Source organism: Rhinopithecus roxellana, chromosome 7, assembly GCF_007565055.1.
Source record: "Rhinopithecus roxellana isolate Shanxi Qingling chromosome 7, ASM756505v1, whole genome shotgun sequence".
Taxonomy (NCBI): Eukaryota; Metazoa; Chordata; class Mammalia; order Primates; family Cercopithecidae; genus Rhinopithecus; species Rhinopithecus roxellana.
The window spans coordinates 112,874,009-112,887,910 of record NC_044555.1 but is presented as its reverse complement, the minus strand read 5'-3'; the positions used below and the strand labels follow the sequence as shown (position 1 = coordinate 112,887,910).

General features: G+C 40.1%; 1 protein-coding gene across 3 annotated transcripts in view; it reads left to right on the top strand.

Annotated features, from left to right (window-relative positions):
• ATP11C (ATPase phospholipid transporting 11C) overlaps positions 1–13,902 on the top strand; it is a 208,000-nt gene that overhangs the window by 145,115 nt on the left and 48,983 nt on the right. For all 3 annotated transcript variants that reach the window (XM_010388750.2, XM_010388751.2, XM_010388752.2), the window contains exons 14-19: positions 47–198; positions 1,142–1,213; positions 2,131–2,204; positions 4,140–4,243; positions 4,682–4,863; positions 12,522–12,785. In XM_010388750.2, the coding sequence (XP_010387052.2) occupies positions 47–198; positions 1,142–1,213; positions 2,131–2,204; positions 4,140–4,243; positions 4,682–4,863; positions 12,522–12,785 (848 nt within the window). The remainder of the gene's footprint in view (positions 1–46; positions 199–1,141; positions 1,214–2,130; positions 2,205–4,139; positions 4,244–4,681; positions 4,864–12,521; positions 12,786–13,902) is intronic.

Here is a 13,902-nt window from a genome sequence, read left to right as displayed (position 1 = left end):
TGATCAAATTAAAAATAACAATCATTATTTTGTTACTGTTCCACAGAATCGAGAAGAGCTGTTTCTACGTGCCTTGTGTTTATGTCATACTGTAGAAATCAAAACAAATGATGCTGTTGATGGAGCTACAGAATCAGCTGAATTAACCTATATCTCCTCTTCACCAGATGAAATAGCTTTGGTGAAAGGAGCTAAAAAGTAAAGTATACTTTCTTAAACTTCTCATAAGAAAGTGAAACCACAGGAGGACAGAAGTTACTTGTTTTTTTCCGTTTTCTTCAGTGACCTTAGCACATACATCTCCTATTATTTAATAAAAAACATAACTGCTTTAGCCAAAAATTTGTGGAAAATTCCCACATGTAACCAGTTAAGATCAAAAAGAAAATAGTTACATGTGGGTATTACTTGCCTTACTATTTATGCATGCCAGCCAGAAGTCTGAATGTTCATACTATGTTTTGCAAATAACATAACAGTGGCCACTTTTTGTACAACACATGTTATTTCTGAGGTGCTCCCAGCAATTTTGACATCATTTGAGAACCGAAAGTCTAGTTTTACCCATGAGTTTCAAGATAATTAAGTGGCTAAAAGGTCACCCAGTGTGTTAGCTGTAGAATCAGAAACCCAAATTATCTTTCCTTTGGTTACAATAATTGTGGCTGGGCATTGACTTTCTCTGTTACCAACTTATCCAGGAAAAGAAAGTACAGTTATATATTGAGATCATATGAAAGATAAGAAAAGCATAAACAAGCATGAATTGCCCCATTGAAAAGTAATCATTCTAGACCAGGTGCGGTGGCTCACACCTGTAATCCCAGCACTTTGGAAGGCCGAGGTGGGTGGATCACCTGAGGTCAGGAGTTTGAGACCAGCCTGGCCAACATGGTGAAACTCTGTCTCTACTAAAAATATAAAAATCAGCTGGGTGTGGTGGCACACGCCTGTAATCTCAACTACTCAGGAGGTTGAGGCGTGAGAATCGCTTGAAACTGGGAGGTGGAGGTTGCAGTGAGCCGAGATCCCGCCACTGCACTCCAGCCTGGGCGACAGAGCGCGACTCTGTCTCAAAAAAATAAAATTAAATTAATCATTCTTTAGAGATACACATGGCCTTTTTTATTGTTTTTGATAGGTACGGGTTCACATTTTTAGGAAATCGAAATGGACATATGAGAGTAGAGAACCAAAGAAAAGAAGTAGAAGAGTAAGTAGCTCTGTGTTTCATGTTCGTCATTTCTTAACCCCATAGTCAAATTTAAATGGATTCAGGCAGGGCAGCAGAGGAAATGATGCCACTGACAATACAGGACTTTTCTCTCCCAGTTCAGAGTTTTATGTAAATATAGTTGGGGAAGAAGCCATTTTACATAGAATGGCAGAAACTGTAGTTTGAGGTAGAAATTCCAATCTGGTTCACATCTGGGTCCAGTAGCCAGAATGAGAGTCTGCCTGGAATGTTTCTCAAACTTAGATGCCATTTCAGGTCTCTAACACATGCTACAAGAAAAATCAGTGAATATATGTGAAACCTGCTATCTGGTGTCCAAGCAGTCACTCTGGGATTACAAGCCGAGCCAATAAAGGCAGCTTTGCTATAAACCAGAAGCCTTGTTTTGTTCGGAATGTTCAGGTGTGAGCCTCAGGGCAAGTATTCTGATGCCCCAGTGTCTTTTCATATGGTGACCCGCATAAGGGAAGGGACTCAGGCAGATTCACCTCTATTCCCCAGCACCTACCACTGTGCCTGGCACTCCATGCATAAATGCTGCCAAAAAAATTGGGAGAGTGGGACTGTTTCTAGACCCCTCCAGATATGGCTTGGTGGGACAGCTCTTTATCCTCCATTTCTATGTGGTCATTCTTACCATTTTAAGTAATATAGTGAGGGACTATAAATACCCCTTAACTAACACTGGTATCCTCTGACAGCATGTTCTATGTTCAGAGAAATTCTAAGACAAAGGAAAGTACCAGTTGTGCACACAACCAGTGACCCTCATGCAAAGAGAATAACTATCTTATCTGTTAAGATGTTTAAATATCTTAACATATTTCTGCTGTGCTTTATTTTTCTCAGTATATTCTAGGTTTTTTACTTTTCTCATTTCTCTTCTCTTAAAGATATGAACTTCTTCACACCTTAAACTTTGATGCCGTCCGGCGACGTATGAGTGTAATTGTGAAGACTCAAGAAGGTACATATCTGAAAAGCTTGAATTTTTCTCTTTGTTGATTGGTAGGCTTATTGGTTGATTCACTCTTTCAGGAATGAGAATCATTTCATGTGGTATTGTAGGATTAGTGAAAGTCATGCAAAGCAGTAGCTTTTGCATATGCCTTCATGTATTTTTTTAAGCACAGATGTTCTATTTACCAAATTGTTAGTGATAGAACCCTTGTTATGACAGGATGTGATAGCATCCTTGGTAGCAGAACCATATCCCTCTGCCCTGGGTGTTCGAACAGGAACTGAAAGGATGACTTTTATATGGATCAGGGTACTGACCAGTCTACCAGTAATGTTTACATGCAGCCACCCAACGTAGTTATGGTTTGGGATTACTAGCAGCAGAATCCTTGAGTATAGGGAGTTGCTTCTTATCCCTCACTGACCTTCCTGGTTCCCCTACTGCTTGACACTCCCTGGAAACAGGTGAGGTAGAGAGGACTTAGGGCCTGGTTTCTGGGAAATGGCATTGCAGTTTCACTCCAGAGCTCAGGTTCTTTGTTGAACAGAGTAAAGCTTGACCTTTGCAGGGGAACTGGTACCATAATCCTGGGCTCCCTCATGTCTTTGGAGGCACCATGGTGGTTTGCCTTCTGCTCAGATTCTGCAAGACCCATGGGCGAGCACTCCTGCTTTATTCGAAGGCTCTCAGATATGTGTGTGTGTGTGGTGTGCCCAGGTGGTTTGTTTTCTAAAAGTTCTTGATTTTTTTCCCATTAATTTACTTTTTACTATTAAATTTTCTAAATTCCTTAATGTGAGAATGGGAGGATACAGGCAGATCCTTGGGGGAACATATCCCACTTTATTCATACTTTGTGGTATGATTGCAAAGTCATGAAATTCATTTTAATAAGTGACCATGGAGTTGGATGTGTAAGAATAAATGAAAAAAAAAAAAACACTTAACATTTCAAATACTTGCTATTATATGTGCACGTCCATGTGTTCTACAGCAAATGGTGAAATGTCTGTGGAACTGGTCTAAAAAGGTCATTGACCTCAGAGCTAAACTTTTTAATTTGTTGACCTCAATTGTTTCCCTTATGAGGATAAAGTGTCTGTCTTGTGCACAACTGTGAATATTTCCTGGGTGTGTGAAGTGATCTGAAGCTGCACTTATACCAGCATTCTAGAGAGCTATTCTCATCAGTAAAAACTATGAAGCCAGTGTTTTAAAAGCTGGTTAATATAGTTTATTGAAAATTATTTCAGCTTATTTGAGCTTGAACTTTCTTCTTGACATCTGTAGATGCCGTATGTATACCCTAGACCATGACTTCACTGCATTTATTTTTTTTTTTAAGACATGGTATTACTCTGTCATCTAGGCTGGAGTGGCAAGATTATAGCTCACTGCAGCCTCGACATCCTGGGCTCAAGCAATCCTTCCACCTCAGCATCCAGAGTATTTGGGACTAGAGGCATGTACTACCATGCCCGGCTAATTTTTTAACTTTTAGTAGAGTCAGGGTCTTCCTATGTTGCCCAGGCTGGTCTTGAACACCTGAGCTTAAGTGATCCTCCCACTTCGGCCTCCCACAGTGCTGGGAATACAGGTATGAGCCACTGTACTTGGCATACATTTTCAGAAGAAATTCAGATGCAGCTCCTTGACACAAGCCCAGCCCTCCGTGAATTGGTGGGAGGAAGTATATTTTAACAGAGGTGCCTATTGTAAACTCTGGCTTATTAATTGTGTTCATAATGACCTGAAGAGGTGGTGCATGCCTTTCTGACAGACTAAAGGCCAAGATTTCTCATTCCATTTAGGTGAGTATTGCGAGGCATGCTCAGAATATACAACACTTGGATGAGAGAGGCCGCTTTAAAAGTTATTCTTATTAAAACCACAATACCAGCCTTAAAATTCTAAGCCAAGTACTATGGTTCTTTATTTTAGGAGACATACTTCTCTTTTGTAAAGGAGCAGACTCGGCAGTTTTTCCCAGAGTGCAAAATCATGAAATTGAGTTAACTAAAGTCCATGTGGAACGTAATGCAATGGTGAGCCTATACTCCTTCCCCCACCAATAAGTAAGCAGAGAAATGCTGAAGATGACTATGTTTATTGGATTTCTGTTTAAATGACAGTTTAAATACATTTTAGCTTATTTTTGTGGTCTATGTTTTGTATTTGGGGATTTGATATTACTTTTTTTATCTTAATATAAAACATCCTGGAGCAAGTTTCTGATCAGAATTTGCAGCCTTAAAGACTTTTCAACAGCCTTTGTTAAAAGAACTGTTACTTCCTTTTTCTGAACCTAATTGAATGTTACCTTTTCAGTTGTGGTTTGTTCATTTTTTCAAACTAAATAGGTGTCAGAATTTCTCTTTTGTACATATGGCTAAAGCAAGAGTATTTACAGAGTGTGGTTTTTTGTTTTTGGTTTTTTTTCAACTATTATTAGAATAACTACAGATCTCCTACTTTACTCCTAGGATGGGTATCGGACACTCTGTGTAGCCTTCAAAGAAATTGCTGCAGATGATTATGAAAGAATTAACAGACAGCTCATAGAGGCAAAAATGGCCTTACAAGACAGAGAAGAAAAAATGGAAAAAGTTTTCGATGATATTGAGACAAACATGAATTTAATTGGAGCCACTGCAGTTGAAGACAAGTAACTAGAAAATGATACTCTTACTATTTTAATGACCAGTGTTTTGGGTGTGATCTGCCCCAGATTAGTAATTTAATCTCAAAGTTTGAAATCTTTGGTTTAGTTTTATTGTTTAAGTGGGCTTAAAGATTTATTTATTATAGCAAGCATGAAAAATTACACCAGATTTTGAGCTGTTAGTAGGAATGATTTTTAATTTTTTTAAATTTTTTAAGCTTTTAATTTTTTTTTTTTGAGACGGAGTCTTGCTCTGTTGCCCAGGCTGGAGTGCAGTGGCACAGTCTCGGCTCACTGCAAGCTCCACCTCCTGGGTTCACGCCATTCTCCTGCCTCAGCCTCCTGGGTAGCTGGGACTACAGGCGCCCACTACCACGCCCGGCTAATTTTTTGTATTTTTAGTAGAGATGGGGTTTCACCGTGTTATCCAGGATGGTTTCGATCTCCTGACTTCATGATCTGCCCGCCTCAGCCTCCCAAAGTGCTGGGATTACAGGTGTGAGCCCCTGCGCCTGGCCAGTAGGAATAATTTTTAAGGTAAATTCATGTAACCTAGAAGAATGAATCAATTTTCACTAAGGTCTTTTGAATATTTACTAAGCTATCCATATATTTATGCACATATTATCAAATAGTCTTGACACGTATAGGGAAGGGTACTGTAGCCATTGTTTGTGCTGGTGCCTAGATGAAGGGGTAAGATTTTGAGAGACAGATGAGCAGAAAGGAAATTTAAGGTAGAGTGAACAACATGAGAGCTTAATCTAACCTGGTTTAACAGACCAGAGTATGTTTTTGCATACTTTTTTATTTTATTTTTATTTATTTTTATTTATTTTTTGAGACAGAGTCTTGCTTTGTCGCCCAGGCTGGAGTGCAGTGGCACAATCTTGGCTAACTGCAACCTCTGCCTTCTGGGTTCAAGTGACTCTTGTGCCTCAGCCACCGGAGTTGCTACCTGGAATTACAGGCATATGCCACCACACCCAGCTAATTTATGTATTTTTAGTAGAGACGGGGTTTCACCATGTTGGCCAGGCTGGTCTTGAACACCTGGCCTCAAATGATCTTCTGCCTTGTCCTCCAAAAGTGTTGGGATTACAGGCATGAGCCGCCGTGCCTGGACTGCATACTTTAAAATAATATGCTTTTAACTTACAGGCTGATCGTTTTCAGACTTGATTGCAGGACACTGCCATTGATCTGCTTGAAATAATAAGTTTTAGATTCTTAATATTTTTGGAATTTTCTAAATATTATATATGAAAATTATGAGACTTAAGTTACAAACATATATTTAGTCACATTAAAAGGTATTGAAATTCTAATGAAATTCATTTAGTCTGATTTCATTGTTATTCTGTGGCCAAGAGAAACCCGGAGGAAAGTATCATTTTTCTCTCCTTGCCTTTAAGAATTATAATTAAATTCTCATTCGGGATGATTGGCGTTCCTCTTTTTTTGGAGGGTGGGTCAGGGTTATACATTCAGGTAGTACATGTGCAGGTTTGTTATGTGATTATATTGTGTAATGCTGGGGTTTGGGCTTCCTTTGATTCCATCACCTAAGATACTAACATAATACTCAATGGGTAGTTTTTCAACCCTCACTCCCCTCCCCTCTTCCCCCTTTTAGAGTCACCATTGTCTGTTATTTCCATCTTTATGTCCATGTGTACTTATTGATTAGCTCCCACTTATAAGTGGGAACATGTGGTATTTGATTTTCTGCCTTTGAGTTATTTCGCTTAGGATAGTGGCCTCCATCTGCATGCATGTTGCTGCAAAGGACATGATTTCACTCTTCTTATGGCTGCGTAGTATTCCAGCAATCTTGCCTAATTGCTCTGGCTAGGACTTCCAGTACTATGTTAAATAGGAGTGGTAAGAGTGGATATCCCTGTCGTGTTCCAGTTTTTAGGGGAAATGCATTCAACTTTTGCACATTGAGTGTGGTGTTGGCTGTGGGTTTGCATGTAGGGTTCTTATTATTTTGAGGTATGTTTCTTCAATGCCTAGTTTGTGCTCAGGGTTTTTTTTTTTTTATCATCAAGGTATGTCAAATTTTATTGAATGTGTTTTCTGCATCTATTGAGATGATCATATAATTTTTGTTTTAATTCTATGTATGTGGCGAATTACATTTATTGATTTGCATATGTTAAGCCATCCTTGCATCCCAGAAATAAAACCCGTTTGATCTTGATGAGTTATCTTTCTGATGTGCTGCTGGTTTCAGTTTGCTAGTATTTTGTTGAGGATTTTTACATCTATGTTCATCATGAGTAATGGCCTATAGTTTTCTTTTTTTATTGTGTCCTTGCCAAATTTTGATATTAGGATGATACTAGTTTTGTAGAATAAGTTATGGAGGAATCCCTCCTCGTTGATTTTTCTTGGAGTAGTTTTGGTAAGGTTGGTACCAACTCTTCTTTATATACATCTGATAGAATTCTGCTGTTAATCTCTATAGTCCTGGGTTTTTTTTTGTTTGTTTGTTTTTGTTTTTTTGATTAGTAGATTTGTTATTACTGATTCAGTTTCATAGCTTATTTAGGGTTTCTTTTTCCTCCTAGTTCAATTTTGGGAGGTTGTATGTTTCCAAGAATTTATCCATTTCGTCTGTATTTTCCAGTTTGTGCTCGTAGATATGTTCATAATAGTCTAAGAATCTTTTGTATTTCTGTGGTATCAGTTGTGATGTCACCTTTGTCATTTCTGATTGTGCTCATTTGAATCCTCTCTTTTTCTTGGTTAATTCAGCTACTGGTCTATTTGTTTCTCATTTTTGTTTCATTGATACTTTGTATGCTTTTTTTGGTCTCAATTTACGTTAGTTCTGCTACGATCTTTGTTAGTCCTCTGCTAGCTTTGGGTCTGGTTTGTTCTTGTTTTTCTAGTTCCTTTAAGTGTGACATTAGGTTGTTCATTTGAGATTTTTCTGCCTTTTTGATGTAGGCAATTAGTGCTGTAAACTTTGCTCTTAACACTGCTTTTGACATAACCCATAGTTTTTAGTATGTTCTGTCTCTGTTTTCTTTTGTTTCAAAATTGTTTTTTGGTTTCTGCCTTAATTTCATTGTTTACTCAAAAGTTATTCAGGAGCAAGTTGTTCAGTTTATATGTACTCGTGTGGTCTTGAGAGTTCCCCTTGGTATTGATTTATAATTTTATTTCACTCTGTTCAGAGAAGATGCTTGATATGATTTTGAGTTTTGAATTTCAGGAGACTTGCTTTATGACCAAGCATGTGATCAATTTTAGAGAATGTTCATGCACAGATGAGAAAAATGTATGTTCTGCACTTGGTGAGTAGAGTGTTTTGTAAATGTCTATTAGGCCCATTTGGTCAAGAGTCCAATTTAAGTCCAGAATTTCTTTGTTAGTTTTCTGCCTCGATAATCTGTCTTGTGCTATCATTGGGGTCTTAAAATCCCCCGATATTATTGTATGGCTCTCTGTCTCTTTCCTTAGGTCTAGGGATGATTGTTTTATCAATCTGAACACTCTGATGTTGGGTCTATATATATTTAGGCTAGTCGAATCTTGTTGAATTGAATCCCCTTTCATTATGTAATTCCCACCTTGTCTTTTTATTTACTGTTGTTGATTTAAAGCCTGTTTTATCTGATACAGGAAGATCAAACCCTACTCCTTTTTGTTTTCCATTTGCATGATAGATCTTTCTCCATAGTTTTAAAGATAGATCTTTCTCTTTAGTTTTAGCTTGTGGCCATCATTATGCTGTCATCACACCTGAGATGGGTCTGTTGAAGTTTTTGAGATGGAGTCTTGCTCTGTCACCCAGGCTAGAGTGCAGCCAGGCTAGAGTGCAGCGGCGCAATCCCGGCTCACTGCAACTTTCGCCTCCTGGGTTCAAACCATTCTTGTACCTCAGCCTCCTGAGTAGCTGGGACCACGGGTGCCTGCCACCACACCTGGCTAATTTTTGTAGTTTTGGTAGAGAAGGGGTTTCACCATGTTGGCCAGGCTGGTCTTGAACTCATGACCTCAGGTGATCCTCCTGCCTCAGCTTCCTTAAATGCTGGGATTACAGGTGTGAGCCACCACGCCCGGCCTAACAGATGGTATTTCTGTATTCATTGTGCCAATCTATGTCTTTTAAGTGGAGCATTTAGGCCATTTACATTCAAGGCTAATATTGATATGTGAGGTTTGTTCCTGTCTTACTGTTGTTAGCTAGTTGTTTTGATAGTCTCAAGTATATAATTGCTTTATAGGATCTGTTAACTTTCTACTGACATATACTTTTATAGTAGCAAATATCATCCGTTTGTTTTCCGTGTTTAGAGCTCCTTTAAGCATTTCTTATAGGATAGGTTTGGTGGTGACAGATTCCCATAGCATTTGCTTGTCTGGGAAAAACTTTGTTTTTCCTTCATTTAGGAAGCTTAGTTTAGCAGGATACAGAATTCTTGGCTGCAGTTGTTTTTCTTTAAGAAGGCTAAAGGCCGGGTATGGTGGCTTATACCTGTAATCCAGTGCTTTGAGAGGTTGAGGTGGGAGGAACACTTGAGCCTGGGAGCTCACAGCCAGCCTGGGCAGCGTAGCGAGACCCCATCTCTACAACATTTTTTTTTTTAGATAACAAGGCATGGTGACACATGCTTGTAGTCCCAGCTGTTTGGGAGGCTGAGGTGGGAGGATTACTTGAGCCCAGAAGTTACAGTGAGCCATGACTGCACCACTGCTACGCTTTAGGTGACAGATTGAGATTTTTGTCTCTTTAAAAAAAAAAAAAAAAAAAAAAAAGGCCAAAAATACATTCCCAATCTTCTGGCTTCTAAGATTTCTGCTGAAAAATTCACTATTAGTCTGATGGGATTTCATTTATAGGTAATTTGTCCTTTTTATCTAGCTGCCTTTAAGATTTTTTTGTTGTTGTTGACTTTGGGTTGTCTGATGACAATATGCCTTGGTGATGGTCATCTTGTGTAGCATATCATAGTTGTTCTCTGAATTTCTTGTATCTTGATGTTGACCTCTAGCAAGGTTCAAGAAATTTTCCTGAATTATTCCCCAAATATATTTTCCATGTTGCCTTTTTTTCTTCTTCTCTCTCAGAAATGCCAAGAAGTTATAGATTTTGTTGCTTTACATAATCCCATATTTCTCAAAGACTTTGCTCATGTTTAAATTTTTTTTTTTAATCTGAATGGGTTAATTTGAAAGACTGCTCTTCAAGCTCTGCAATTCTTTCTTCCGCTTGGTCTAGTCTATTGTTAAGGCTTCCAGCTGTATTTTGAAATTGTTTTAGTGAGTTTTTCAATTCCAGGTGTTTTAATTGGTTTGTTTTATTATAGCTATCCTTATCTTTCATATCCTGAATCATTTTTCTGGTTTCTTTGTGTTGGGTCTCAACTTTCTCTTAGATCTAGTTGAGTTGCCTTGCAAGCCATATTTTGAATTCCTTATCTGTCATTTCAGACTTTTCATTCTGGTTAACCTGTATTATTACAGAGGTAGTACAATCCTTTGGATGTGTCAAGACACCCCAGCTTTTTGTACCGCCAGAGTTCTTACACTGATTCCTGGATCTGTTGCTTCTTATTTTTGAATTTGCTGTAGTTTGGATGAGACATTTTTTTATTTTTTAATTCTTTTTTCCCTTGAGGATGTGACTGTGGTATATGTTGTATATGATTGTTTGGCTTTGTTTCTCGGTGCTTTCGGCAGTGCAAGGCTCTATATGGTTTCCTTGGTTGTAGATAGCTTCAGTGCAATGGCTTTCTCAGATGCTGTTGTAGTGATGTATTGGATGCAAGGGCCGACACACTGCCTCCCTCAGGGCTAAGGGTGTGGAGGTGTCAGAAAGCTTAGCACTAAGCCCTTCTGGCAGCAAGTTACGTATTTGAGGGTGCAGTTCAGGCTTCAGTCCAGTAGGTGGAGCTTAAGAGTAAGAGTCAGTTCCTCCTCTGGGAGGCTGATGATGAGTGGAAGCACCTACCCTGAGGGAAGGATGGTGGCAGGGGTTGGAGATCGGGTTGGGGTATGCCGAGGTCTTGGGGGAAGGAATGAGGAGGGGTGCACCAGCTCCTCATCCTGTGCAGATAGGAATGTGATCCACTTCTCCATTATGCCCCTGTCATGCTCACAATCTTCAGTTCGTATAGACTTTATCCTTTGGTTCCTGGTCACAGTGTGGCTGCAGACTGTGGATACATCTCTCTGGTGGTTGCAACCAAAATGGGCTTTGGCTGAGCCTTTACCCCAAGTTCAGAGCAGCAACTCTGCAGCTTACTTGTCTATTGCTGGGATGCTGCTGCTCTGTGTAGGGAGTTGGAGTTGGGTCCCACCCTTTGTGAAAGCCCAATTGGCACGAGCTCATTTTCAGCAGGGGTGGAGCCACTGTGAAAAAGGTGAAAAGTTTCTCCAGGTACATATCCGCTACCCTCCACTGGGAAGAACTGCTGCTGGCCGCATCAACAACAGTGTACAGGGGTGGGCACAGTGGGAAATGTCTCCATGACTGTTCCTGGCCTCAGTGCTACCTCCTTCAGGGATTGTCACTGTGCCCACATTTCCTTTGTCCCAGGAGGGCCCTTAGCGGGCTGTGCTTACCTCCCCCTTAGGGGCACTCCATGCTGAGGGATAGATCTCCAGGGGTCCCATAGCTCCCTGGGGGCTCACTGATCCCCCTGAGCTTGCCAAAGTCAGAGCAGGTTGAAGTATATTTGCAGGGGATCTGATGGTATGATAACTCAAGGGCAGAGATTCCCCTAGGTATGGTATTGGCCCACCACAGCAGCACAAACAGAATGGTTCCTGCCCTCTAAGTTTGGGTCTGAGGGGAGTACTGACATGCCTGCATGAGCTGGCCACCCGGATCTCTGTCCCTGGGAAGCTCCTATATCGCCACTGACGGCGTTGCCCTAGGTAAGGAGGGCAGAAGGGTTCCCCAGCAGTTTGATGGTCAGGAGATTGTCACAGGGTGAGGATGCAGAGAAGCATTTCCACCTACCCTTTACATGGGGCTTTGAGTTCCTCGGGGGACAGTCTCTGTCAGACTCTCGCTACTTTCCTTTTCTGTATCCCAGCTTTCTCTTGTGGGCTCTCCAATAGGTCCTGGCTCTCTTCCTGCAGTTTTCAGTTCAGAAAATGTCTATTCACCAGTAACTTTGATCTTTTTTATGAGGACAACTGGCATCTGATGTCCCTAGTCAGCCATCTTGAAAACCCATGTTCCTGTTCTTAAAGCTCCTCAAAGATAGGGATTCACTAATTTCCCTCATCGTCTGATTAGAATGTTTGGACCTTTATACTTTGAATGATGTTAAGTGATGTTAATTGGTATGGTAAGATAGAACATAAAATGAAATATGCTAAAGTGACATTGAGTACAAATGTTTCAGAACATTTTAGCTTAGAATGATGATACTCAATTCTGCCATTGTATACCAGTTACCTCAAGGTGTCACAAACTTTTCAGAACCTCATTGTTTGAAATTTGCTTTAATAAGTAAAACTATGCCAGAGACAGCACTCAGAATGAGTAGGGGATGTATATGAAAGTCAACTGTGATAAGATGTCAGGACTCCAGAACTGCTGCGAATTATAAAAATGTTCTCTTTAACAAGCCTTCCTGTAGAATCTTTGTCAGGAATTTTAGAAGATCACAAGGTTTCTTTTGTGTTCCCAGGCTACAAGATCAAGCTGCAGAGACCATTGAAGCTCTGCATGCAGCAGGCCTGAAAGTCTGGGTGCTCACTGGGGACAAGATGGAGACAGCTAAATCCACATGCTATGCCTGCCGCCTTTTCCAAACCAACACCGAGCTCTTAGAACTAACCACAAAAACCATTGAAGAAAGTGAAAGGAAAGAAGATCGATTACATGAATTATTGATAGAATATCGTAAGAAATTGCTGCGTGAATTTCCTAAAAGTACTAGAAGCCTTAAAAAGTAAGAAAGTACATCAGTTTGTTATATTTAGACATTGGTGCAGATGTAAATCACAGCTGCGTATACAAAAGGCTTCATTTTCTGTAATTTATGATTTTCTGTTTGCAGGTGTTTTATCATTATAAGTTAAAATTGTCCCTGAGGACTTGACTAATGGCACATCTGAGATTATTTGGCACTTTCCACCTTTTTTTTTTTTTTTTTTTTTTTTTTTTTTTTTTTTGAGACGGAGTCTCGCTCTGCCGCCCAGGCTGGAGTGCTGTGGCCGGATCTCAGCTCACTGCAAGCTCCGCCTCCCGGGTTCACGCCATTCTCCTGCCTCAGCCTCCCGAGTAGCTGGGACTACAGGCGCCCGCCACCTCGCCCGGCTAGTTTTTTTTTTTTTTTGTATTTTTAGTAGAGACGGGGTTTCACCGTGTTAGCCAGGATGGTCTCGATCTCCTGACCTCGTGATCCGCCCGTCTCGGCCTCCCAAAGTGCTGGGATTACAGGCTTGAGCCACCGTGCCCGGCCTCCACCTTTTCTTTTAACTTAAAAGAAAACTGCACATTTTGGAAGGTTTAGAAAAATAGCTCAATTTTTAAATGTTTAGAGTCTAGGTATTCAGTGTTGATATTCTGGCCTGGTCCATGTTAAGAAAAAAAAATATTCCTTTCACAGTCTCTTAAACTGAATGTAATAAAAGCAATCTCTATGACAATTTTCATGCATTTTGAGGTTCTGGAGCCATTTTCTGTGCATTTTTATACCCCAGAGCTCCAAATGGAATCAAATACTTGTTAACGTGGCCACTTTATTTGGAGGACATGGCTGCTTTGACTCTGCTTTCAACTAGGAAGAACTTATGGAACATGAAGGTGTCAGGGAAAGCCACTGATAAACAATAATTCAATGCCCAGAGATATATTTTCTATACTTCCCATTGACCAAGGGTCAGCCTTGTCTAAACCAATTACTTGAATTTACCTTGGCCATAAGCAAATTGATTTCCCTTTTTGGAATGCCGCTGGATGTGTCTGTACTAACTTGAAATATCCCTAAGCAATATTATTTTCAATTTCTTAAGCACACTTTATGTTCCAGGAACAGTGTTAAGGGCTTTGTATGATAACTGTCA